Raw genomic sequence first — 25,087 nt, 5'->3', positions numbered from 1 at the left:
TCTTTTCGTGCGGCCTTCATCCTTTCCTAGCATTACTGTCTTTTCCAGTGACTCTCATCTTCTAATAAGGTGACCAAAGTATGATAGCCTCAGTCTGATCATTTTAGCTTCTGGGGACATTTCAGGCTAGATTTGATGTAGAACCCACTGATTTGTCTTTTTGGTAATCACAGTGGTAAATATATTTAAAATAAATAAATAATCTCCTGGAAATATTCATCATTATTCCAGATTAATAATCTTCAAAAAATTAATATATGAGCAAATGACCACCTCCTCCAAACATTTATGCAATCTCTTGTATGTGTTTTTTACCACAAGCAAAGACACTGGGAAACTGCAGCTCAAGTATCTGTTTACATTGGAGAGGAAAGGTTCAACTGCTCTTCCCAAGTCTGAAGTCATATGGAAGTGAGTCAGGAATTGCAGCACCTGCCAACAGCCTGTGTGTATGTGTCTGTCTGTGTTGTGCTGTCAAGTCATCTGACTGATGGTGACTAATGACCTTGTGTACTAATGACCTCCAAAATGTCCTACCATTAAAAGTCTTGCTCAGTTCATGCAAACTAAAGGCCATTTATAGAGTAAATCCATCTCCTGTTGGGTCTTCCTTTTTTTCCTGTTGCCTTCCACTTTTCCTAGCATTGTTGTCCTTTCCTATGACTCTTGTCTTCTTATAATGTCACCAAAGTATGCTAGTCTCAGCTTAGTATTTTAGCTTCTAGGGACAGCTCAGGCTTGATTTGATCTAGAATTCACTTACTTGTCAGCACATCACCTATTGCTCTTGGGAGCACTGTTCCCAAATGCAGGACATGCCCAGCATGTCAGGAAAGTAAGCAAGACCCTTGCCTGGTAAGGCCTGTGATTGGCAGATAACTCCAATCCAGAACATCTGCCACCAAAGGTATGGGTAAGTTTCAAACCTCCATGAAGTGTAACTGAAAATGCAGATCTCCACAACACACTAGTCTAGGGTACCAGCAGTATAGAGTCAGGCATGTATGTACAAGTCATAAATACTCATTCTCCAGGAATATACCTGCTGAAGGAGTGATCTTGCTTCTTCTGATATGTGATCTGGTACGTTCAAGGTGGTGTGGGTATTGATTCCTGCTGGATGGCACTCCATCAGAGTCTACAGCAACCGAATCAGAAACAACTTGTGTTATTAAGACATACAGATATATAGAAGTAGGATGTCTACATTACTGCATTTATTTTTCAGGCTAATGGGGAAAGCCAGTATAGAAACCAAATCAATCCATAAAATAAATACTATGAAATGGTGTCCCTTCATTTCTGTCTCACTAATCTATGCATTTTTTAATCTTGCCTTTCTTCTAAGGCAGCACAGCCATATTTATAATACAACAGCTATTAATACATATTTATAATACAACAGGAATCAATACCCACACTGTTGAGTATCATCAATGGCTCCCTTGAGCAAGGAGTTTTCCCGGATGGGTTGAAGGAGGCAGTGGTCCACCCACTCTTAAAAAGACCACCGTTAGATCCAAGTGATCTGGCCAATTACCGCCCCGTTTCGAATCTTTCGTTCCTGGGGAAGGTAATTGAGAGAGTGGTGCTGGAGCAGCTTCAAGGTTTCCTGGATGACGCATCGGCCTTTGATCCCTTCCAGTCCGGCTTCCGTGCTGGGCATGGGACGGAGACTGTTCTCGTCGCCGTCACAGATACACTCCGTATTCAGCTTGACCCGGCCCGGATCGGCGCTGCTGGTATTGTTAGATCTTACACGCGAGCGTTTGATAGTAGTGCGACCACGACCTTTGACCCGCACCCGCCTGAAGGTCAATTAAGCCTCGAGTACGGGGCACTGTCAGCTTCAATGGGTTGTCTCCGATTCCTCCGGGGCCGGAGGTCAACAGAGTGAGGTCGCGGGGATCAAGCCTCCCGAGAGTGCCCACTTTATTGCGGTGTACCCCAGGGGCTTCGTTATCCCCGCTTTGTTATTTAATATCTATATGCGACCCCTTGCTCAGCTGAGTGCGGAGTTTTGGGCTGGCGTGCCACCAATATGCGGATGACACGCAGCTCATTCTGATGTTGATGGAGGGGAGCGGTCACCGCCTTCCCAAGCGGCTCTACAGCACTGTTTGGAAGGCGGTGCGGCTGGTTGGTTCGCGGCAGAGCGGACAGGTTAAAACTATGAATCCATCGAAGACGGAGATCCTCTGGCTTGGCCGCGAAGGAGGGGGTGGAGACTTTCCAGCCGCCCGGTGTGGGAAGGGGATCACATTGGTAAGCCAACCCCTTCCGTCTCGGCGCAACCTGGGGGGTCCACCTGGATTTGTCTCTCTCTATGGAGACCCAGGTGGCCCATGTAACCTGGGTTGCTTTTTTCCATCTTCGCCAGGCCCGGGCGGCTGAAGCTCCCTTCCTCTCCCAAGCGGACCTGGCCACTGCCTTGATCCATGCAACGGTCACCTCCAGATTGGACTGATTGTAACCAGCTTCGCTCACAGCGGGCCTTCCCTTGCACTTGATCTGGAGACTCCAAACTGGTCCAGCATGCAGCAAGCGGGTTTGCTTCACGTGGCAGCGTTTTCCAGTTGGGACCATATCCAGCCTGTGCTACGCCAGCTGCACCTGGCTCGGTGGAGTTTCGAATCATTTTTCAAGGTGCTGGGTGTTGGACCTTTCAAAGGCCTTACAGCGGCCTGGGACCCCTTCGTTACCTTCAGAGACCGCATCACCCCATATGTCCCTACGCGGCCTCTCCGCGGCTGTGGAGAGCCAATCTGTTGGTGAAGTCCCTGGCCCCTCGATGATCGCGGCTGGCCTCCACGCGAGGCCAGGCGCCTTTACCGGCCCCTTGGCCTCGGCCTGGTGGGAACACTCTCCCTCCAACTGTCCGGGCCCTGTGGGACCTTGGTGAGTTCCGCAGGGCCTGTAAGACGGAGTTGTTCCGCCGGGCCTTTGGAGAGACCAGCTGCTGATGGCGCCCCCCCCCCCTGCTCCAACAAATGGGACTCACCGTCCCTCCCTCTTAGGGAGGGTTTTTAAAAGTGGGGTTGCTGGACGCCTCTTGTTATTATTGCTGCCTTAAATTGTTTTAACTGGTGTTTTAATTATGTTTTATGTTGTACACCGCCCAGAGCCCCTCGGGGATTGGGCGGTATAAAAATCCAAATAATAAATAAATAAATAAATAAATAAATAAATAAATAAATAAATAAATAAATAAATAAATAAATATTACTGCATTATCCTGAAACTAGTCATAATTTAGCACCATTTGTAGCAATTAAATTGCCATGGTCACAAGTTCCAATAGAAATACTCACTTGTGCAACTTCCTACTGGCTATTCAACCAACTGTAAAGTTCTATCTCCAACTGTAAAGTTCTATCTCCATCTCAGGATTCCTTTGGCACTGGGCATTTTATAGGCATCATCTCACTTTTTTGTACAAGGAAGTAGGGACTCCTGGAGCCTTCTGTGATTCCTTTTTTACAGGTATGGGCTTGGCATGTGCCAATATTTGAAGGACCATCTCCATCTATAAATCCCTGTGAACCAACTATGGATATCTGGCAGCCATCTGTTGGCTATTATATCATTTAGGATGGCCCATCTGGCATCAACCAGAGACAAGGCCTTTCACATCATGGAATAGGCTCCCTGAAGAGGTGAAGAGTGCCCCCTCCTTCAAAATCTTCTAGAGCTGCTGCAAGACCTGGCTATTTGACTGGGCTTTCAAGGGGTTCTTAATGGCAGGCATCTTTCAACAGGGGAGGGGGAATTTGGGGTTGGTTATTTTTCTTTTGGTTTTGACAGCAAATATTCTAAACCAGGGGTTTTCAACTGTGGCCCTCCATATTTTCATGGACTACAATTCCCATCAGCCCCTTCCAGTCCATGATCATCTGGAGGGCCAAATCAGCGGCAGACCTTGCTAATTTACTGCCATGGGGGAGATGATGCTCTTCTTTAAACAGCAGACTTTGGGTACCACTGAAAACACTCTCTCTCACTAGCAAACTGTTATCCTGCTGTTCCTCCAAGGATCTCAGTATGGTATAGATGGTTCTCCCTTACCCACTGTACTTTCACAACAATCATATGAGGCAGGCTAAACTTTCAGTATGCTTCATGGCTAAATGTGCATTTGAACTCAGGTCTCCCTGGTCCTACTTCTGCTAATGTGCCCCAATATCTCTTCCCAACCAGCCAGATTTGCAAAGGTCCCGGAACAAGTGCCAGCGAGGAAGGATTCTATTAATAATGAAAAGGCAGAACTTCAACTATCAGATTTGATAATCCAAATAGACCCTCCAAGTGACTTTCAAAATTAATCAATTTTTGCTGCTGCAAATTTTGATCTGCCTGTTCTCTGCTTTTGTGGAATTCTGTAGAACCCCAAAAGAGAAGTTAAGAATGCAAAAAAAGAGCAGCCTTTCTGGATCAGACTAGAGGTTCACCTGGTCCACCACACTATCTCTAGCGACAGGTAGCCAACAGCCTGTAGAAATTCCACACGCAGGGCATTGAGGTGAAAGTCCCTTCCCAAAGTGCCATATAGCAAAGAGTTAAATATATCTTCAAGGCCTTACGCGGCCTGGGACCCTCGTACCTACGAGACCGTCTGGCCCCATATGTCCCACGCCAGTCCCTGTGTTCAGCAGAGGCCAATTTGCTGGTGATCCCCGCCCCCTCTATGATGCGGCTGGCCTCCACTAGGGCCAGGGCTTTTACGGCCCTGGCCCCTGCCTGGTGGAATGCTCTCCCTCCAGCTGTCCGGGCCCTGTGGGACCTTAACAAGTTCTGCAGGGCCTGCAAGACTGAGCTATTCCACCGGGCCTTTGGGGAGACCAGCTGCTGATGTGGGTGCCCGAAACACTCTAAGACCCACTGTCCCTCTCTCAAGGGGAGTTTTAATAGTCGGATGCCATCTATTTTAATTGGGTTTGATAATTGAATGCTGCATTTTAATTCTTAATTTTGTATTTATTTTGCTTCTATTTGTTTGTCAGTGTTGTACACCACCCTGAGCCCTCCGGGGGAGGGCGGTATAAAAATGAAATAATAAATAAAATAAAATAAATTGACCCTATATACCACATTTTCAAAGGGAACAGATCTTAACCGTACATTGCCCTAAGCAATATGTTTTGTAGATTGAATTTGTAGATTGAACCAGTATGGTCTATCTTGAAACTGATTTAACATTGTCTGAATTAATCCAAGTCCTACTTCTTTGCTGTAAGAATAGTCATATGAGATAACTGGTGAAGGATGCAACACCTGCGTCTCTGAATGCCTTCCACTGGCTGAAGAGCCCAGAATGTCATGGTGGTTTGCATTCTGTATGTTTAAATACAAGTATTCAAAATAAAAAGTCACTGAGAGTTTCTCCCCATGTTTAGCCTTCCCTCTCTCACTACACATCAGCAATACCTACCTTCCCTGAAAGGAGTTCAAAGAGAAGGGCGCCCAGACTCCACCAATCGCAGGCTTCTGATTCTTCAAAGACAGCTCCTACTTCTGAATGAATGACATTTGCAATTAAAATTCAAAGGTCAGATACACCTTGAAACCTGCCTTTTTACAAGGAGACTCTTTAATGCTGACGGCACATATCTGGAGCTATTACACCCTTCGGCCCACTCTAGTTCAGGTCGCCTTTTTTCCATGGAGCTGCACATCACCAGATTCAAAATTTGGAATGACAACAGAGACTTTCTCAGTGCTTAGTATTTGCTCCTCTCTGCCCCGATCCTGTGCCATACTCCTGAACAGAAATTTGGGCAAAACGCACTCACACTGTCTCACTGACAAGTTATTTTTGCAGAGAAGCCATTTAAACAAAATACAATTCCCACCCCATCTTGGAGGAAGAACCATCCCGATTAGAAATGGAACAGAAGTGAATTCAAGGGGGGGGGGGGTAGGCTTCCCTAAGCATGGGGCAAGAGAGCGGCATAACTGCAACACATGTCTGAACACAATGATCACACATCCCATGCTCCAGGGCACAAAAACCTGCTTGGAAAACATGGATACTCATTATTTTTGCATTGTCACACCAAAATCACCAGCACATCACAGCTGAAGCCCCTGGCCACATGTCTGAACACAAGAATCACGCAAGCCACGCTAGGAGTGGGGGAAGGTGGCATGGGGAGACAGCCTCATGGGGTGGTGTGGGGGGAGGGAAGGCCTCTGCCAGGCCCCCGCAGGCCCAACAGAGGCCTTTTGGGGTGGCGTGGGGGGGAGGGAAGGCACCCCCCCACCCCACCCTGCCCCACTTACCTACTTACCTTAGGCGGCGTGGTGGCAGTCTCAGGCAGCCTGGCGGGACCGAGGGGCCTGGCAGGGCCAAGGGGTGCCAGATAGCAGCGCCGCCAGGCTGCTCCTTCAGGAGCAGTCTGGTGGGGCAGGGGCGGGCTGAGCGGGGAAGGAAGAGCAGTGTCAGGACGATTTTCCGCCCCCACGTGACCCAACGGCAATCCGCCTGTGGTGTTTGTCTCCACCCCGTCCCATTATAGCTACACCGATGGTCACTTGCAACTTTTCTTCTAAATGACCACAGGCCTAATTAGGGCAGCATCTCCCTCGAAAGGCTTCTACGCTGGAACAAACCAAGAGTTCTGCACCACTCAGAAGTTTCCTCCCATACATTTTAAAGCACAGTCAGTCCCATAAAAAAAAACACATGGTCCAGTTCACGATGTGTTGCTTTGTTGTCCTTTGTGAGCAAAGAAAGCTGTGTTCAAATGTAAGTTTCTCTGTACAAATGGCTACTTTATTCAGAGCTTCAATTTCTAAAGAGCCAAAAGCCACTGTTCACCAGAACATAAGTTCTGCTAACAGCCTAGTCCAATGCTTGTTTACTTAGAAACAAATGCCATTGTTCAACAAAGCTTACTTTCAAATGGGTATGCATAGGATTGCAGCCTAGAAACGGCTTTGACCAAATGACTTTTCATTTTCCTGTCCACTCTCCAATATCCCCTCCTTCTCCTGTTTTGCTTTTCAGAGAGGTTTTCCTTAATGAAGAAAAAAGCTGCATGTAAATATTTTGCTGTCTATTCTGCCTTCCCTTGGAATGGGTCTCTTTGCAACCTATTGACAGAAATAAGGCTCAAGATGTCACATCAATAAGGCTACCTCTGAGCTCCACAATACATCCCAGGGGAAAAAAAATTAAGAACTATACATTATGAAGTGCTTTCAAGTGGTACACAGTCCAGCCAGCTAATGTAATGTCACATGGTGGAAAAATGCTCTCTTCCCTCCAACCCTCCTCCAAAGACATTAATATTGCAGTCAATCTGAACCCAAATACCCACTCTCAATAACGAAGCCATTTCATTTGTATCCATCAGCCTAGTCATTTACACAATACAATGGCAGTGACCCCTAAGCCTAAGCGACTAGCTGCTTTTCTATCATGGCAATTCTGCATTATGTAGTGGAAAGGAGTTGGGTTCTGGATCAGTTCTTTGCACGATGCCTGCTACAGAAACTGATTTGTGCTGTATATGCAATGGAAGTGCCTGGCATCACCCAGGCATAACTCAATGGAGTTCTGGTTGGAATATTTCCATTATGAAAAATACCATCACTTGTTGCTCATTCACCCTTTGCAAGAATATGGCATTGGCAAAAAAGCCAACCCTGTATGTGTATATGTATACACACATATCCATACCGAAGCAGGTATATAAATTCTGACCAAAGCTCCATCTAGCCCAGCGCTGTCTAATCCGATACATGCTCTCTGTGGTGTACAGAACAGGTATCCCCTAGACCTGCTTCCCCAGGGCTGAACTAGTGATCTTCTGCACGTAAAAGAAGTGCTTCATCCAGCAAGCTGGTGGGGAACAGGCAGCTAACAGAAAATGGCTTCCATATATCAGGCTAATCACTCTGCTGGCAACGAAAGGTTAAGAGCCAACCTGGATGTGGCAATGGGAGATCCAGGCACAGATCTTCTGGCTTTCAAATTATAAATAACAGACATGAGTGAGGTTGTATCTGATTAAGATTAGGATGTGGCACAATAGGAAAAAGGGACTAATGCTATTCGTTCTGCAGGGAAGTATAGGTAGTGTTTTTCCAATGGGGCACATAGCAGCTCCAAGGGAAGGAGAAAATATGATGGAAATTAATGGCTCCATCGAAAGGAGGGGAAAATCCATCCATCGGAGTGGCGCATGGCCAGGCTGGTTGATTTGCCCTCCCCGAGGCACTGGGGGAGGGGCTTATCTGCCGGCGTGCAGCCACCGTGGCCCTCCCCGGCACTGGGACACCATGCCAATGTCCCAGCATCCCTACCAGTGTGGTGGGGGTGGGCTGGGGGAGGAGCCAATGTTAGTCATCTTCCTCCTGGCCATTAGCTGAGTTACGCCGGCAGCTGAAACATTAGATTTATGCCACCCAAAAGGTGGTGTAAGTCTATCAAGCCCAGTGGGGGCTTCTTGGCGGCAAGAAGGCTTTCTCACTTTGCAAGCCTCCCTATGCCACCAGGAAGCCTCCATGCGCCTGGCCACTTAAATGGGACTGCCCATTTTGCTTGGGCAGAAAGGTTTGCTCACCTTCCTGTATCACTGACCTGATCAGAACAAACATTTGCAGCATAACAAAGAGTGAAAGATCCTGGCTGTTGTGGGTTTTCCAGGCTGTGTGAACATGGTCTGGTAGTTTTTGCACCTAATTTTTTCCTGCATCTATGGGTGGCATCTTCGGAGGCATGTCATGGTAAGACAGGTTTCTCTCTGTGGCATTCTTACCGTGACGTGCCTCTGAAGATGTCAGCCATTGATGTGGACAAAACATTAGGTGAAAAACTACCAGACCACACCCACAACAGCCAGTTGACTCTGGCCATTAAAGCCTTTGACAATACAATGAAACATCCATTTAAAGATTTAGCTGGGACCAGAGTTGTCCTATTCCTTTCTCGTTCCTTCTCTTGAACAAGTGAGTTTGGGAGTGCCCTGTTCAAGTCTTTCTCATCTCATTCGGTTCCATCTCTCCTCCTCAGTTCAGATCCAAAGCAGTGATAGAAGGGAGATCATCATCCACTCCATTGTCAAAGCTTCCAGCAATGGCCTGACCCACTCATAGAGACATCACAAACATTTCCCAGGCCCCAAATAATCACTTTCTTTTACCCCACCCCTCACATTCAGTTCACATAGACAAGATAGGAATAAACCTTCCTTCTTCATCAGACTTGATTCTCTGCGATTGGCTTTTGCATTTCCTCCCACTGATTACATGCACATCTCCTTTCCATTTCCAGTGTGAATCTGGTTTTCCATTCCTTGCTAGCCTTGACCTGTGGACTGCCAACCTGGAGTTCTTCGCTGGCCTTGAGTCTGGACTGAATTTCACTCTGCACACCCTGACATCACAGTGTCCAGAAACTGAGGCTAAGCCACTGTGCCAGGCATTTTCCTGATCCCAAACTCTCTTTGGACTTTGTCTCCAACGAGCTGCCGTTTTGGCAAGCTCCTCCCGTGTCCTGCACTGGTCAAACAATGTTGGGCCTTTTCAGTTCACAACACTACTAAACACGACAGGTTTACAGCAAACCTTATATATTGGTTGTGTGAGTGTTTAAGGCAAGCAAGGAACTCCTGACAAAATCAATTGCAGTCCAAAATACAAGTAACCTATGGAAGTTATATTTAAAGTATCTATATTCTGGTTTGGGAAAAGAAAAAAACAGTTTCCCGTGTCCTTTAAAACAAAGATTAACATCAACTGGAAGGGATTCTTCTTTTTCTTCCCATCAGTTGCCCTAGGATGGATTTAAAACTTCCTCTAATGCCATCTGGCAGTATGAAAGGACAAAGTTGTTTAGTTCTGTGTTATCAAAGATGGCAAACAGTCACTCCCAGCCTGCCCTTTAACTACTTCCAATTATGTTGGAGAGCAAATTATTTTTTTTCCACACATGTAGAACTAAGCTCACATCCTTGTGGCCAATCTAATGCAAATGACTCTGCTGAGAATTATGGTTTCACTGGTCAATTCCGAACTGGACTTTGTTCCTGGAGCCGGTGATGGGGGGGCGGGGCGGGGGGAGGCTGTCAACAACACTCAAAAACAAAGTGCTCAAATGCATTTGCTCATTCAAGGAAACCACAATATAGAATGGGTACAAAGGACACGCCAAGCCAACCCTGCTGGCAAATCAGGGCTTTCTCATGTCGGATCAACTAGTCTGGAGCTCATAAAGAGGTGCTAGGGTGGAGGTGGGACTGTTGAGAAATCTACTACCCCCTCACCAAATCTTCTACTGCAAGATATAGTAAACTGACATGCAATTGACTGCATCACTCTGTGCCCCCAATGGGTAAACAGACATGCTAAGCTTTATGTGCTTTTATTATGCTTTATTTAACTACATAATGTATTTTGTACATACATTTTAAATGCTTTTAAATATTTGAAGTGTTTTAATGTTTGCTACACTGGGGACCCTGAACTACGTGAAAAAGCAGCAGAGAAACATTGTTCAACAAATACTTAGTCTTCAATTAATTTTTTGGATTACTTTTCCTCCTTATTTACATTGAAAACCAGTTTGTTTGTTTTTGCATGCTTCAAGGAGCCCATTTAGCACATAGAAATGTTGCCCATGCTGTGGGTGAGCTACACGACCAACAAGCACTTCAGCAGCCACATCCACATCAAATGGAACAGGCAAGAAAATTCTCTGGTTTTAAACAGCACAGGTACCACCCTATGGAGCCTCACCCAGGGGCGTACCACCCATGGAGGCATGTGGGGTCACATGTCCCAGGCGAATGCCATCCTATCATTTGAGGGGGCACAAAATAGCCCCTCAGACAATAGCAGCCCTTGATGTCAGTAGCAGTGGCGCATGGCGATGCAGGGAAGCCTGGGCGCCCTCTAATTGATTGCTGAGGTGGCTTAGCAGCTTCTTGGCCGGGCCCAGGCACTTACCAGCCAGCCGGGGAGCCAACCTGCCAGTCAGTCTCTCCCCCCACCCCACCCCAGTTGCTGCTGCCGATGCCCTGTGGCTCTCTCTGTGAAGACAGCAGCAATTACAGGCTGGCGGGCCCAAAGTCGGCGAGCACGGCCCGGGCATGGAGAGAGCTGCAGGCGCCAGTTGGGTCCCTGCACCCGGCTTTTCGTGTGGTGTGGTGACCAGCTGCTCCCTCCATGCTGGAACCATGTTCGTCAGCTTCAGGCCCACTGCAGATCTGCTGGCAGGCACAGTTGCTGCTGCCTTCACAAAGAGAGCTGCCAGGCACAGCACCACAGGAGAAGCCAGGCGCAAGGACCCAGCTGGCACTCGCTGACTTCCGGCTGCTGGTGGCCTTGGTTGCTGTTGCCTTCACAGAGAGAGCTGCCAGGCGCCGGTGGTAGCAACCATGGGGGGGGGGGGGAACACCCAGGCCCGGATGAGGAGCCGCTGAGCTCGCTGCTGCCAGGAGCTGGCTCTGTCTTTGCGGCGCCCATCTGAGCTGCCTCCTTCCCTCCCCAGGGCCACGGGGGCAGCTAGGACAGGCACCACGGTGACAGGCTGGCTCCTGGGCCGCCTGCTGCAGCGCCCTACCCATCCACCTCCCTGCAGGCCAGCTTCTGCCCTCCCCATGGCCTGGGGGAGGGCAAGAGGCGGCTTGCAGGGAGGCAGGGGGAGTTTGGATGGGTGTCACAGCAGCAGGCCAGCTGCTGAAGAGCCCATCCGAACTGCCCTCTCCCCTGAGCCTCGCCCCAAGCACGGGAGGGGTGCAGGGGTGCAGGGCAGTGCACGTGTTGTCCCTGGGCGCCATTTGTCCCCAATACACCTCTGGCCTCACCCCATATTTTCACCCCCTCCCCATTATGTTCCTTTAAGCTGTCAGGAGAGATGCTTACCCCCTCCACAACTTCAATACTGGTTTGGAAGCTACTCATTAGGAGGACAGAAGGAAACAACACCAGTCTTAGTCCTTCATAAACCAGTGTTATACTGCAAAAAGGAGAAACTTTGCACCCCAGCAGCCTGAAGAAACTTAGTGGGGGATTCACCTGTGATAGCACCTGATATTCTCCAACTTTCACCAATCAATGGGTTATAGAATTAAATTCTGTTCATCCCAACAGCTGCTGAGGACACAGGACTCAGGCCCATGCATCACCAGGGTTCCATAGTACCACAGAAGATTCTTTGTGGGGTGGGGACCCTCTAGCATGAATTGGAAATGTTACACCTTTCTGCATAACTGGGATTTCTCTTAGTTATGCTGAAAACCTCCCTCTTGCTTATAGGCAGCATCATTTGGGTGCCTCAGTGATCAACACAGGCCACCTAGCTTTGATGCTATGGAAGGAAGGTCAATTTCCAATATTCAAAAGGCCATACACTGAGAACCACCCTCCTTCATTGAAGCTCCATGTGTACAAAGGGCTCAACCCAACATTCATTTCTGAAACTTATGTTGCAAATATTACTGCTTTCCTTCTCCTCTGAAATGCCAATAGCTGAAATTACCAGCAGAATGTGAAGCACAATGGAAATTTACTGAGCTGCAGAAAGAATCCCTAACAATTTAGCACATGGCGTCTCTTCCCTGGCTTTCCAAAAGCACTGAAAGGTACGGACAAGGGCTGAGCACAAACAGTTGTGCTCAGTACATTTTGGGTTTCAGTTTTTAAAACCCAGGAATTTTCGGTCAGATTAAATAGAGCTGATACCCTTTGGCTTTATTTGGCTTTTCACTGAAATTTGGATTTGAGAAGCAATGGTGGGCAGAAGTTTTCCCCTCCTGTGGCAGGTTGAGAGACAGGTTCAAGTGAATGCTCTGCTCTCTGCAGGCAACTTGGCTTCCTCCCCAGTTGCAAAGCTAGAATCCAGCTTTGCAACTGGGAGGGGGTACTTACAGGGAGCGGAGAGCTCCACTCCCTGCAAGCCAAAGCCAAAGAAGCCAAAACCTTTTTGACATTTTCAGCACCAGACTAATTTGGCTCTGTCAAATAGACTGGGTTTAAAAACAACAACAAAAACTGATCAAAAAAAGGGGGGGGGGGTTGGATGATTTAACAGAATCACCTACCTCTAGTAAGGACCAAGAAGAGTTAACCCACCCAATGGACTGCTTTGTGACACAAGGGAAGCCCTCTGATCAGGAGAGCCCCAGTTCATCATTCTAGCTGAACAGGGACAGAAGTCCTAGTTAATCATATGATATTAGTGAAATATTAAATGTGTGGCCAGGTAATGGATGGCAGCATGATTCTGCCTTGGACCAAATTCATTTCCACTGATTCAGATGCTTGTTAGCCACCTGACAGCCATTTTGGTACACCCACACAAAGTTTCTAAAAGTTGCAAGGTTTTTTTTTAAAAAGTTTAGGTTATCCATGTGCTAGAAACATGGATAACAGCACCTTATGCTTTCTCTTATCTTTCCGACAACGGTTCTTTAAAATCCAAGATCATAAAGTTGGCAAAGAAAAAAAAGTATGTCAATAACAGAAGGTGATCATTTGCATTTCAAAATTTATTTTTCTTGCTTTCCCCTCAATTAGACCAAAACATGTTGATGCAAAAGGTTTGTGTGTGTGTACGGTGTGTTTCTTTTTCAAACTTATTTATAGAACAAAATAATGGCCCCCCTGCTAGCTTGGCATTTGCTCAAATTTTCTGTCCCTGTAAATCGAATCTGTTACTGGAATTTTTCCCTCTGCACTCCTTTTCCCTCCCCTCCCCCACTGCCTACCTCCCCCTTTCAAAATACCAAGGCACATTAACCAAGAGATAAAAAGATCCGTCGCTGATACTACAAAGCACAGGGCAGGTGGTTAATGTTTTTTTAGCACAAATATGTGATAAGGATTCCCAGGGGGACAGCGGGAGCAAAGGGATATTTAAACAGAAGTGAAACATTCGCATCATGAGTTCAGGACAACTTTGCCCTTTTATCCAAACATCACGTGCTCAGATATGCTTAAAATATTAAAACAAAAAAAGTTGTGTTTGTATGTATATTTTTTTTAAAAAAATGAATCAAGCACTTCACAGCTATTGATGTTCTTTACACTCTCACATTGTTGGCTAATAAACTGCTATTAAAATGCTATAGAATTATTATTAACCAAGAATTTAGCTTCAAATGACACATTTTCTCTAGTCATCAACAACAATTGGGCTGGGAAGTTCTTTCTGCTTTTTCTTACGATCCTTCTCATCTTTCTCTGACCTAATACACTTGACTACTTAGGGGAGAACTACAAGCACTAAGCAACCCAGGGCTGCTGCTGAAAATGGCAGTCATCTCTTGAGTCCCATCACCACCACTCTCTGCTGCACATTACTGGCCACCATTGCCAGGGCAGAGTATAATGATGTCAGGATACTGAAAAAGCTGCACTTCATATAACAGAAGAGAAGAACTTGGCAGAAGGCAGCTTTTTTGCCAGTAGCCTTGCATTTCTTACGACATGCACTTCTGTTCCTAGACTGTAATTCTGGGTACAGGACCAGATTTTTAAATTTTTTACTGCAAAGCATACTTTTTAAAAACGGATATAATGATTATTATGGGAAGATTTTGGAATCAATCCCTTCTGCTAAGGCTTTATGAAGTCGAAAGTTCCATGCTGTTTTGGCTAGCACTAAACTTGAGGATCTTGTACGATTAATGCCACTGTTAGTTATAAACTTTAAACTTTATTAAGTAACAAGTCCTAGGAATTAAGGGAATGGCCAGATACATGATAATACTAGAAAACAGCTCCAGTTTCCTAAACAGCAGATGAACGTGAATAATTACAGCAAAGCTCTTCAACATTTGGAATGGTCGTGCAATAAAGGAAACCAACCTGGTCCGATTAACACAGATCACTTAATGGTAGGTTGCCACCTACTGGCCAATTATGAGAAGCAACTGCCCTGGAAAAGTCACCCTTCCAAAATGTGTTTTAGAGCCTAGATGTTACAAATAATTGTACAAACCATGAAACAGCCACAATATAGAGCTGCAAGAGACTGAATAACATTTACTTGCTCATCATTTTTGCATTTCATATTGCGCCAACTCTCAGCTACTGCAATGGTATTATGGTATTCTATTAACAAGAAGGGGAAATACATTGTTCCATAGAGAGGTTGTGAAATTGGGCAATTTTAGGACTCCTAACCTGCATAGTGGATGCAAAAGGAAATACTTTCTATTACTGTGAGAGATCCCCTATATTGTGTAACCCCACACAGATCTACCTATCAACAAGTCAAATGCCGGAGTAATGAGCTATTATTTATGCCAGGTAGGTACATCAGCCCACTCTGTTACACTGTCCCTCACTCACCAGTTGGGTTATAAGACAGTGGCACATGTTTGTTTGCACACAGATCTGTCACCTTACCTTCCATCTCTCTTAGACTACATTTTCACCCAAGGAATACAACTTCAGACAATTACCATGAGTTGTGTTCAGTGCAAAATGTTGAGCTATGTAGAGCTTAATTTTCATGTTGAAAATCTCTCTGACCCATTTTTGTCTGAGGAAAAGTTCTCTGAACCAAAAATATTTATGAGTATTTTTAACATGAGTTGGAATAACACAGGAGTGGTCTGTTTGCTTCCTGGAAAAGCCATCCCTCTTACTGAGAGAATGGTGCATACAAACAGGCAAATGAACTTCAGAGACATGATCGGTCCAGAAGATTTGATCTCTGCAGAATACATACAGTGGAGCTTCAACTACAATGCTCCTCCAGGGGACAACTGAAGATCCAGGGTGAAGTGTACAATCTACAAAGCTGTCCCTGCTTGTGTTAGAGACTCTTTCCGTGACTTTTTAGACAGTAGAAATAAGTCTTGCTGGACCAGACCAAAGCCCAACATCCTGTTTCTGAAAGTGGAATACCAGTTGCCTTTGAATGCTCACAAGAAGGACTAGAAAGTGATAGTTTTCCCTTACTGTTTTTCTCAGAACATGCTATTAAGAAGAAGACTGTTGCTGTACACTGTGCCTCCATTTTAACTATCACATTTACTAGCCATTGACAGACTAATCCTTTAAGAATTTGTCTAATTCTTTTTTTTTCCAAGCTGAGTCAGCTGTCATCGCATCTGGTGATATTCACTAGGCCTCCTTCTGCAATTCTGGTTCTGTGCTTTAATACACAACCAAGAACTTGAGCAACCAACAGGAGAATATGCCCTAGCTGGTTCCATTCCATAAAGTCAAAACTGAGGAGTCTTGCATATCTGAAATAAAATTGTATTTCCCCCTCCCCAAACCCACAAAAAAGAACTGAATTTGAAATGATTTTTTTCAGAACATAATCCTACACAAGGCTTCCAGCAAGTGAGCAACACCCTGCCCCTGATAGGAAGATTGCTTCTTCCTTTCTAGCAGAAAATATTCTGGCTATTTTTGTTTTGTTTGTTGATTGGTCTATTTATACACTACATTCTTTACTGTTGGAAACTGTTTTGGAACCCTTCAGGGAGAAAACTGGGGTATAAATATTGAAATAAATTAATCTCCCATCATAACACAGCAAATGAAAGGATAATCTGGCCCCAACCACTGAATAACATAATCTAAAAATGAAGGCAAAGGAAGGCCAGCCTGGCTCTACGAGATTTAAATCCCATTAATTTGTTCCAGCCACTGACCTCCGTCCTCCTCTACCTTGCTCAACTTCTCTCTGCCCCTTGAATATCTAGATTCTGAGGATAAGACCTGGAGTCTATATTTTGATTTATATATGTCACTAAGTTTATTGTAGAGGTATCCACTGAAACAAGTGTTTGGTCACTAAGGACTGTAATATAATTATATTACAGCTGACTGTTGTCTGTATACCATTTACCTCAAAACACTGCAGCAGTTCTCTTTTGGTAATCTGGAACTTTCCCCTGAGAAAGCTGTGAAGGGTTACCGTTGGACTGCACAGACTAGTTAAGAAGCAATGCATACCCTTTCCATTACCACTACCTATCTGTTTCTCTATCATCATCTTTGCTTAACTTGAAGAATCTGCCAAGCATGAAACTGAAGAGGTTTTTTTAGTAAACAGCCAGTCCACATATGTGCTGAGTAATTGTTTGCTACTGCTTCACTCCCTTGAGTCATCCTGCTACGTATGACTCCACATGGTAAAAAACTAGTCACACTTTCTAAATCATTCTTGTCTGTTACCTGAAGGTGGAACTATTATGCCAAGAATATGAAGCTGCTGCCAAAAATGGCAGCCCCATTTCAAATTCTTCTTCCTTCTCTCCATTTGGTAAGTGTATTCATGGAGACATAAAACAAGACATCATCACTTTCTGCATTACTTTACTACAGCTCCGTATCACTGGTTGGCATTAGGTGACAGGTAAATGCACAACAGGCAAGACTTTTTCATTATTATATGTTACAGGAATGGAAAAGTGGAACACGAGCTTGTTAGTTTTGGCAGCTAGCCTCTGTTCTCCATCACATTTAAACCACCTTTGAATGATAAATGTAATAATCATAGGTTGTCCTCTTCATCTTACTAACTCAAAGTCCACCTGGAAGACTAGTGACTTCCAAAGCGATGCCTAAGCCAGCAACAAATCACTACTGAAGACCACTCTGCTTAATGCATCCTGATTCTACCACAGTGTTTAGAGGCTCCAAGAATACAGTTGTTTTTAAATAGTCTGTTCAGTAATGTAACAGGAGTTGCTGCCAAACACCAAATTAAGAAACAGAAGTCATGATTTAGAAATGCCCTCTGGCAAGTTCTCTCCTTTCTTCATACACCCCCTCCCCTTCTCTCACCACAGGCAATTCCATCTTGATGAGGCAACAACCATCAGAAGAATCATGGTGTTCAACTTCCACACAAGGGGCCACCTACGTTATTAGGAAGGCAGTACAGAAACCTTATTATTAGAAAGGAAGTACAGAAATGGAAAAGGGATCCACTTTCTCTGGAAACAACAGGAATGGAACAGTATGACTTTAGCAAGTGTCATTAAAATCTAATTTTTCAGGGAAAAATTACTTAGAAGGAACATCAGTGTATACAACTTCAAGCACTGAATGTTTGTAAATGTAAACTGTGCATCAGCAGTTAGAATGAACGCTTCAGAAGTATGCACGCTAGGACTCCGAGTAGTGAAATTCCTTTAACTGTCACATTTACTACAGAGGAGATACAGTGAAGGACATTTAACTACAATCAGGCTTGCAGAAGGAGGTTCTTCTGTACTGCCTTTCTAACACAGACAGAAGCTAACCTTTTTATAATTCCTGAAAATGTTTTGAAGCCTAGCTCTAACGTTCCAGTGGCCTTGGGCAATATGATCCCACTGTAACATTAGACATTATACTCTGTGATTCACAGAGCTTTTAAAGTTTTGGGTGACCAATGCGCTGCCTGAACCATCCTGGCGCAAGACTCCAAAGATTCTAAATACAACCCTTCCTCTGAATTGCAGCTATGCCAGGTAGCTTCAAATGGCAGCCATGTTGGTCTGCTGTTAGACTTGAATCCAGGAGCTCCTTAGAAAACAAGAGTTTTAGAGTGTAAGCTTTCAAGAGTCAGAGTTCCCTTTGTCAGACCCTCTTGAAAGCTTATATGCCAAAACTCTTGTTGGCCTCTAAGGTGCTACTGGATTCAAATCTAGCTATCCCAGGCAAACATTTAGGCTTCACTTCATTTAAATGTCTCCAGTCAGCTGCTGAGGCACTGTTGCCATCCTTTAAGAGCAGCTGTGGGTGCTGAGGAGCAGACTCACCCACCTGTTAGATGCATATTGTCCCATTACTGGGAACCTGTATGGTGCCCAGGGGGGATTCTATTGCAAGGGAATCTTGAACTTCACTCCCACATCATCTGATCAACATTTATCTGTGCTGTTCCATGACATATTACAAGGAAGAGTACACACAACTGAATGTACCTCCATATGAGAAAAATCCCTGCATGCAAAAAGCCAGCAAGGAGAAGGGTTTCAGCCCAGACTTTTCCCTGACACAAGTTTTCTATGGGCAAGGCACTTTTCCATATGGAAGGTTTCATAGCATATGAGCTACCACCCGCAAGCTGAACCAGTACAGCTCAGAATACTTCGGAAATACACAAACTGATCCCTGCAGCAACAGCAGCTGTTTTTATAGGGAAGCAGTGGTCATAAGCAGCTCCAGTTTGGATCAGGGTTACTGAGCAGGTTGGGGGCTTAACATTCCATCCACCTGAGGTTTCACAGATCCAAATGATCTTTGTGGGCCAGGGCCAGGTATCCTCTCTTCCCCTGTTGGGACTAGAAACCCACTTTCTATGCCCTCCATAACTGCATCATGCCTGAAAGGGCTATCATGATTTTTTAAAGCCTTATCCTTCTCAAGCGTAATTCATACAACCCTGAAAAACTGACCTACAATTTTTTCCTTCAAAACTTCCAAGGTCAGGAGAGCATGCTGCTAGTGATTGCTACTACTTCTCGTTAAACTAAAGTTACCTGTCCTGCCGCTCCACAATACATTATAAGAGCCCCAAACACAACTTACAGTCCACCAAACACACCAGGAAAAACCAGAGATGCACCAAACATTCTTGCCTCCATTAATTTCAGTGGTATTTACAGGAGTTACCCGTGGTTGGTGCTCTTTCTATTGAGTATAACTTGCGGTATCATATTTTTTTAAAAAAACTGTCAATTTTCCTGTTTTATAGCATGATTCACCTGCTACATACTGTTAAGCTGTTGGCATTCTCAGCTTCCAAAAGTAATATATGTTTTTTAAAAAATTAAGAAGCATTAGCAGATAGTGAACAGCTTGTATTCCCAAGGGACTGATGCTAGGATTGTGATGAAAGCTCCATGAGAAAAAAATGAAAGCTGCTAATCTGTTTTTCGAAGTGAAACATTTGAGGTGAATGCTCTAACCTGGGGCACAGTACATTCTCTCTATGGCATCGTTGTCACAGGAATCTTCAACCTCACTCCACCTGCTAAAATACGTTAGCTGAATGTGTCCTAAAAACAAAACGACAGGAGAAATCAAAACATTTTTCCCTTCCATTTTCTGCAGAAGTGAACTGTAATTACTCCTTTTGTAGCTAAAAACAGTATCATTAAGAATAATGGCATCATTAAGTACTAGAAGCTATTACTGGGGGTGAATTTGCTGCACTGATAATGAAGCTCTAGACAGGAAATGAAGATACTAATTACAAGATAAAACGCCTACTCAGTTAATTGGAAGCAACAGCGAATAAAAAGAAATGCATTTGCAGAAGTTCCTGACCTCGATCATTCAATAAGATGTTGTTTGGGTTCAAATCACGGCACACAATTCCTTCTTGATGCAAAGCATCGAGGGCTACCACCAATTCAGCTGCCCATCTCTGAACGCAGCCCTCGGGGATGTAAAACCGGGAGGTTAGCGCTAATCTCTCATCAAGGTCCTGAAACATTTGGTGGATCTCATTCTCGCCTCTGCCCCTCGCACCCAACTCTTTGCTTTCTGTTCTAGTCAACAAAGTGGGGGCTGTTCCCTCATTGCTCAAGTCTTCAGTTTCATCAGAAAAGAGCAGCACGGCTTCCTTGTCCACATTGAAGCTCTGCTCCTCAGCACCGGCTTGCTTGTTAGGAATCAACAAAGTTTCTCTCGTCCTGCACGCATCTAGTGATGAAGATGCTGCTCCAAGCCCTTCAGACAGTGCCCCATCCCCAGAGTTACTCTCAGACATATGGAATGCCCTGACAACTTCTTGAGTATCACTGCACTGTGCTTTTGGGCCTTCTGCCCCGAAAGAGTTTACCTTTTGCTCTAGTGCTCTGCATGGATCCGTACTATTATGTAATTGCAAAACGTCAGGGGTTTCCAACAGTTTACTCTCCACAACATCTCCGTTTGGCTTGGTAAGGTTCACAGGCCCATCTGCTGTTGCTTCCGTCATTTGCTCAGTGATGCCCGGCAAGTTTACCAAAAGGTCAGGCCTCCCCTCATCAACACTACTTACATCATCAAATGCAACATCCTTGAAAGAAATCACTGGCACAGAGTCATTGGAACCCCTACTTATGTTATCCTGAGATGTAGGGCCCAGTTTGTTTTCTATGGCATCAAGACTCCTATCCCAACTAGGCATGGGGAAAAACTGTTTCAAAGGTTCTGATTTTAAGCTGTAAAGTTTATCTCCAAAGTCAAGACCCAAAAGTTCACTGGTGCTGTCTTTGCTGTCAATTCGGAATAATTCCATGGGACTGTTCTTGGATTTATTCAGTGATTCTGAGATCCTAGTGGGACTGGTTATTTCTGGCTCAGCATCATCAGCAAAAAGCTTGACTTCCTGCGATGTAAATGGGGATCCCAAGTTCCTACTGGCAACCACATCATGTTCCTGAAAGTCTCCTTGTTCACAGATAAGGAGATCATCATCTGCTTTCACAGCCTCCTCATTTAATGACCCAGGATCAACCTTTTCTTGACCATACTCGTTGCATAACGTTAGATAACTTGTAGTGCATTCTTCATCTGAACTAGACACCGAATCAATCCATTTGGGAGAACTTTCCTGACCATCTTCCAGATTACTACTATGAGAACTTGGACTGAGACTGGTCTTCAGCGGCACAACTTGAAGCAAATTCCCTCCGCTGCTTCCTCTGGAGTCAATGCTGCTACTATGGTCTTGAACACTAGGAGTTGCCTGATGCAAATGTATTTTGGTAGAACTGGATCGTCTGGATTTAGCAGCTTCAAAGCTTTCCTCAGGGCTTCTGTTCAGGAATTTACTGATGTAAGACCAGAGTTTGCCACCTACAACACAGAAAAGAAACTAATCAAAATGAATTCTGTTTTGCTTTGAGACCTCTCTCAAATAGCCACGCACTCTCGGTTCTAAAAGTTAAGCTCACAGCAACTCTGAGTTTGTTGTGATCATGCTTAAGAATGGCAAATTGAATGCACAACAATGATGAGGGAAGAAGGGATAAACTTGCATGTGGAGGAATTGACCCCAGAGACCCAGGCCCCTTCCGCACAGGTCGGGGAGGCGGGCTCACACTAGTGTACTTGACTCCAGTCGAGCCCTGGGACCGTTAGCACATGCTCATGCGAGCAGCCTTGGGGCTGCTGGGGACCACAGACGTGCCTTCGCATGGAGGTGCGTCCATGGTTCCCTTCCCCACCGCCTCCCTCCACGTCCCTACTCATCCCTGCTTGTGCTTCGCAGGCAGGCAGGATAGACCGACCCCCTGGGCCATGTGACGGCCCCTTTTCCCCCGGTGGCTCTGTGAATGGGAGCCGGGGAGAAAGTTGTGAGAGAATTGCTCCATGAGCGATTCGTCTTTTTACCATGGCTGACAGCCGTGGCCGTTTGCTCGGCCATGGCTGTGCTCCGCTGTAGAACAAAAGAATCGTTCATAGAGCAATTCTCGTATAACCCACTTGGAGGCCACTGGCACAGGTTAGGGATGGTTTAGAGTCACTGCAGGGCAGGAACCGTGCGAAGTTCCCAAACAGTGTTTACACCGCCCCCAACCTGGCTTTGTTGGCCAGTGCGGAAGAGGCCCCAATCTACACTGAATGTCACCCTGGTTGCTTTTTGATGTTAAAGAAAACCTTGGGAAATCTGACCATGGGCCTCCCATGTAATGTACATTCCTGCCCAAAGCAGGACTGTAGGATGGGGTAAAAATCCAATAAACAAACAAACAAACAAATCTCTTCTCTTCCCTTTCCTTTCTTTCCCCACTTTACTTTTTTGCTACTCCCCCTTCTAAATTTAAATTCCCAGAGGCCTTTATTTTGGTCTCCTCTGATGACCCTACATTAATAAATTGTCATAATCTGAAATGAATTTTGATCTCTTGATTTCAGTTGCTTTCCAATGTGACATTGCTTAATCATGTTCTCCCAGTTCGACAAACATCATGCAAAAGCTTGCAGAAATAAACAATGAGACTCGGGGAAAGTTTACCACACATTTTGATGAAACCAATGTAAAACATTTGATTATGTCCTAATCCATGTATAAATGTGTTGAGAATGGCATCAGAGGGGAACTGTGTGCATTTAAACAGAATCAACAATTTTACGCCTTTTCAAAAAATATACTCAAACTAAAGTCATACAGGAGCAATATTTCCTTCCTGGTATATAATTATGTCTTTATGAATGACACACACTAATAATCTTTCCCATCTTGCTGTGTGATGGATAAGATCAAGTAACTGCATGAGCAAATGAAGCAAATACACTATTGACCATCCATAACATGTAAAATTATGTGGGGAAAAAATCAATGGATGCAAAGGAGTTTCTGTAAGTTTTCAATTTTGCCTTCTATTGGCCAAGTACTAAAGCAATAATGAACTGTATTAGCATTGCATTAAGATAAGTATGGTACTGTTAAAAGAGTTCATCAAAATTTTAATTCATTCTGAGACTCTTCATTTGGATGTTTTTCTGTGTATTTAAGGGACAGTACGTAACAAGCATCAACTTGAAGACTCGTTATAGGTCTGTGGTGGTCAGATGAAAATCCTGGCTCTCTTTCTTAGGAGTGCCTTTGCCTGACTTTTTAAAGATTGCCAAAACTGAAAAGGATGTGGTGTGGAATTGTGAAGGTTGCTTGGTTTTCCTTCTCATGAACAGAGGTTTCTGCACATCCAAATTGCAATGTGATACAAATATGTGTTGTGCACCTGCTAAAACTTATCACCCTTTTATACCGTTTAAAACCATTTTATACCGTTTTTACTGTTTTTGGCCCATGCAGAATCTGCCTAAGATTCAGAGAAGAGAGCCAGAAACGGTAGTGATTAGAGTTGGATTAGGATGAGGGAGACACACATTAAAATTACCACTCCATCATGAAGTTTACTAGGTGACCTTGACCAACATTCAAGCTAACCTCATAACCTGTAAGACAGGCCAGTATTATCATCCCCACTGCAATTTGGGAGCAAAGGCTGAGCAAGTGAAACTGACCACGGAATCTCCTTTTTCATATCTCTGGACAACACAATACAAATGCATCAAATGTATTGGCAAAAGAAAACACATGAAAAGAGATTAGTGTACGAGCATTGTTGCTTTGCTTGGCTGAAAATACATTGGTAATTGTACAGTTGTACACACTGAAAGCATACAACTTTTGGAAAAGCACAGTTTGGTGGAGTCTCCTTTTGATAGTTTTTAAACAGAGGCTGGATGGCCATCCATCAAGAGTGCTTTGACTGTGTATTCCTGCATGGCCAGGGGTCAGACTCGATGGCCCTGGTGGTCAATTCTAATTCTATGATTCTACCATTAGCTTTGCAGTTTTAAATATTTACATATGATGGGGAAAGAGATGGATGACACACATTTCAGTTTTTAAAGAATCTACAGAGCATTTATCTGATAAAATAAATGTGTTATACATTTAATATTACATTTAATAATACATTTAAACATATTAATATTTTACAGTTGCCCAATTACTGTTGTTTATTAAAACACAGTAAGCTACCGATCACTTTTATTCTGAAAGAATATACCTTATAAATGAGTAGCGGCTTGAGCCATGCCTCTCTTTTTTGTGGTTTGCAATTTGTAGCATTCCCCCCCTACAACACACTTCCCTTTATTTCCATTTAGCCTCACAATAACCCTCTAAGAAATGCACATTTTATTCCCATTTCGGAGATAGGCCACTGAGGTTCACACACTTCAGTTACACACTAAATCAGACCACTGGTTAATTAAGGTCAGAATTGACAGTGGCTCTCTGGGGCCTCAGGTTGACGTCTTCTACATCACTTGGTAGTTGTTCTTTTTAACTGGAGATGACAGGTATTGAACCTGGGATCTTCTGCATGCCAAGCAGACACTTTATCCCTAAGCTGTGGCTCCTCACCCAAATCAAGTGTCTATAACCCAAGCAAAGATTTTGAGCCCAGTGACATCATGGCCTGCATTTTAGGCATGTGATACCAGGAACATTTCCAGGCCTTGCTAAGGTTCACTTCATACTTCCAGAGGCTTCTTCAATGAAAACGGGACACTGCTGTCATCACCAATTCACAGGCCAGAAGTTCTAGAGTATAAACCACATAAGGGTTAACACACCTTCACCTAAAAGCTCCGTTTGTAGATCAAGATAGGTTTA

At 44.6% G+C, this 25,087-nt stretch overlaps 1 protein-coding gene across 4 annotated transcripts in view; it reads right to left on the bottom strand.

Moving 5' to 3' along the window:
* Positions 1 to 25,087, bottom strand: part of RPS6KC1 (ribosomal protein S6 kinase C1) — a 115,528-nt gene that overhangs the window by 4,835 nt on the left and 85,606 nt on the right. For all 4 annotated transcript variants that reach the window (XM_048490853.1, XM_048490769.1, XM_048491016.1 and 1 more), the window contains 4 exons: positions 20,233 to 21,750; positions 19,872 to 19,961; positions 5,429 to 5,511; positions 1,043 to 1,138 (listed from right to left, as the gene is read on the bottom strand). In XM_048490853.1, coding sequence (XP_048346810.1) covers positions 1,043 to 1,138; positions 5,429 to 5,511; positions 19,872 to 19,961; positions 20,233 to 21,750 — 1,787 coding nt within the window. The remainder of the gene's footprint in view (positions 1 to 1,042; positions 1,139 to 5,428; positions 5,512 to 19,871; positions 19,962 to 20,232; positions 21,751 to 25,087) is intronic.

This window comes from Sphaerodactylus townsendi, linkage group LG01 (assembly GCF_021028975.2).
Source record: "Sphaerodactylus townsendi isolate TG3544 linkage group LG01, MPM_Stown_v2.3, whole genome shotgun sequence".
NCBI classification, from domain to species: Eukaryota; Metazoa; Chordata; class Lepidosauria; order Squamata; family Sphaerodactylidae; genus Sphaerodactylus; species Sphaerodactylus townsendi.
This window is presented reverse-complemented; position numbering and strand designations above follow the sequence as displayed.